This window comes from Amblyomma americanum, chromosome 5 (genome assembly GCF_052857255.1).
Source record: "Amblyomma americanum isolate KBUSLIRL-KWMA chromosome 5, ASM5285725v1, whole genome shotgun sequence".
Lineage (NCBI taxonomy): Eukaryota > Metazoa > Arthropoda > Arachnida > Ixodida > Ixodidae > Amblyomma > Amblyomma americanum.
The window spans coordinates 183,603,453-183,606,326 of NC_135501.1; the positions used below are offsets into that span (position 1 = coordinate 183,603,453).

The 2,874-nt window shown below is 45.8% G+C and overlaps 1 protein-coding gene across 1 annotated transcript in view; it reads left to right on the top strand.

The window, feature by feature from the left end:
* Positions 1-272: 272 nt before the first annotated feature.
* The window catches only part of LOC144135395 (uncharacterized), a 9,725-nt gene continuing 7,123 nt past the window's right edge, over positions 273-2,874 (top strand). Inside the window, exons 1-2 of the mRNA XM_077668060.1 lie at positions 273-363; positions 2,770-2,813. Coding sequence (XP_077524186.1) covers positions 321-363; positions 2,770-2,813 — 87 coding nt within the window. The 5' untranslated portion in view covers positions 273-320. The remainder of the gene's footprint in view (positions 364-2,769; positions 2,814-2,874) is intronic.

Here is a 2,874-nt window from a genome sequence, read left to right on the forward strand (position 1 = left end):
GAGCAATCTTATTTCTTCTCTATGAAGTGAAACTTTGGGACGGCAGATCAGGCCCTCGACTCTTCTATAGATCTAGTATGGTTCTGCGATTTGTTATTCGACCACTGGTGCTGTTCTTTTCTTCGCAGTGTATACAATACCTAAAAGATACGCAGGTACTCTTGAGCGGCGTATTTTATAGCGCGTCTTTTTCTTCGCTTCATTCCGCCTATTCGGCACGCAGAAATGGGACGAATCACCATCGTCATAATTTGCTTTGCATTGAAGAAGAAGTTCAGGACGACACTAGCTTCCAAACGCCAGCAAACGGCCTTTGGAACATGCTCGGCTACGCAGGACTCGTCAGTTTGATGACTGCACTGCGTAAGTAACCCCCCCCCCTATCACATGCTTCATATAAGCACCAACCTCTCGCAACAGCCGCGATAAAAATGTGGAGAATAATTGGGCACATGTATAAAGTTCTTAGCAACGGCTGGAAGAATACCTGCAGACTGGAAAGGCACCATAACGAATAGTGTTCTTCAGTCTTATAGCGGTGTCCTATTTTAACGCCTTTAAAAATTTGAGCCTGTCGCTTTAAAGAAACGGTCGCTGATAAAACTGTCAGGGTACAGCAGAAAGGACACAGTGGGGACTGTCTACCCATTTTGCTTAATGAACACTTGAACTTTTGTATAATAAATAGCTCGGATGGGAGCAGGCTTAGTACTTTTGTTCCTTCTCATCTAGAACATGCTGTTCCAATTTCGGACGCGAACCTTCTCATGCATGAGGGCAAAACATGTATATGGCCCATTCCTAGGAACTCGAGACAAGCGATTCCAGTTCCCTTGGCTGCTGCTTCGTGGCGCACGGACTTGGACATAAAAAATAGAGCGTCGACATCAGCAATGACGTAAGAAAGGACTACATTGACAGAAGAAGGATGGAAAGTTGGGCTAGTTGGTAACAGTTCATGGTGGGTGGAACGGCGCGAACAGACGAAAGACGAAAAGAGAAGACACAGACAAGAACTTGTCTGTGACTTCTCGTCTTTCGTCTGTTCGCGCTGTTCCACCCACCATGAACTACATTGACAGAGTGGTTGCCGAACAGATCTTCATACGTCGCTAGGCTTAGAGGCACAAGATTTGAGCTGTACGGAATTCCCAGTGCTCTACGACTCTTAGGGTGAACAGTGAACCGGAACTTCAGTGCGCCTGACCAGGGCGCACATCGAAGCGATGTTACGGATAGAGTGAAGCATTACATCAGTCTCTACGTGCGTACATCGCTTTGCTTCGATGTGCGGCCGAGTCGAACGCAATGGCCTCACGCAGAGCGCATCTACGCACTCTCCTGTTCACCCTAAATGTGGACAACTCTGTACCTGTACCGGGAAAAACAGGGAGCTTGAAGAAAATGCTTGATTGGCTAGCTTACGCGTTGGGCGGAGGCTAAAGGGGGGGGGGGGGCAGAAAGAGGAGAACATTCAAAATTGAGTTCAAGGTACGGAACGTGTTCGTGTTGCTGTTGAGTCCGCAACAACAGAGGGCATCCACAGTAAGTAAGAAGTGTGATGGTCTGTGCCTTTTAAGTATTTTGAGGAGTGCCTTGATAGATTTCCTCGGTGACAAAGGCTGAGGAAAATGCCCCAGATCTTGGCTTAATTCCATTAAGGAGCGTGAATTCAAGCTGCGGAGTACGACCTCCAGAGATGATTGTGTGTTATGAAAGCGGGGGCAGCGGTGAAATTAAAATTGCGTGTAAGAGTGGTAACGAAGGCTGTACATGAAATTCCGTTATGTTATTGATGGTTTGGTTTGGTTTATGAGGATTGAACGTCCCAAGCCTACTCAGGCTTTGAGGGACAGCGTAGTGTAGGGCTCCGAAAATTACAACCACCTCGGGTTCTTTAACGTAGACTGACATTGTATAGTACATGGGCTTCTAGAATTTCTAGATTCTAGAAATTCGCCTCCATCGAAATTCAACCGCCACGGCAGCGATCGAACCCGCGTCTTTCGGGTCAACAGCCGAGCGCCATAACCACTGAGCAACTGCGGCGGCGGTGTATGATTGAATAAAGCCCATACGCTATTGTGTGTCAGTGCATCCCATACAAAAACGTCCTATGGGCGTCTGTGGAAAAAGCTATGTCCGTCTATGGCCTGTTATGAACGTCTATAAGCACCCACAGAGGTGCTTATTGCCAGCTAACTGAAAAATCTATGCCACTAAAGCTACAGCTTTGGAACCATACAACTGTCTTAAGCTCTCTATAGAAAAATACATCAGCCTGTATATGAAGCTATAGATAGAAATAGGAAAGGTTTATAGCAATTTGGGCCAAAATTCTATAGCCGGCCATAGGACATTTTTGTATGGGATTGACTGTGACGGTTGTAACCATTAATTTAATTAGTCTACTTCTGGCTTTTGTAAACGCGAACTTCGTATGAAAGTGCTTATGTCTGCCGTAAAGTTTCGTTTCTATAGGCTAGCCTCATTTGCAACGATTTTATGAGAGATTTTATGAAGACCTTCGGCGAAGATTGCATTGTGTCGACTCTCTTCTCTGATTCTTTTCCTTCATTTAAAGGTCACTTTAAGGGGTCTCGGGAATGGAAACGCTTTGCCTCTTGACCGGTCCCTTGTCTACGACAACTCCGTAGAGCGTACAGTGTTCTCGAACTTCTTTATCTTCGTCTGCTGTTCGTTGTATTTGAAGTGCCTGGCACGTTGACTGGAATGTGGCACTAATCTTGGCGAAATTGCTCCTAACAGTGGCAGTGCCTCATCACTGTGCTGATGTCATCTCGTGCACGAGTGTAAGTAAGAAGTACTCATCCACTAATTTCACAAAATAATTTTCTCTCTCGTGTTATATTG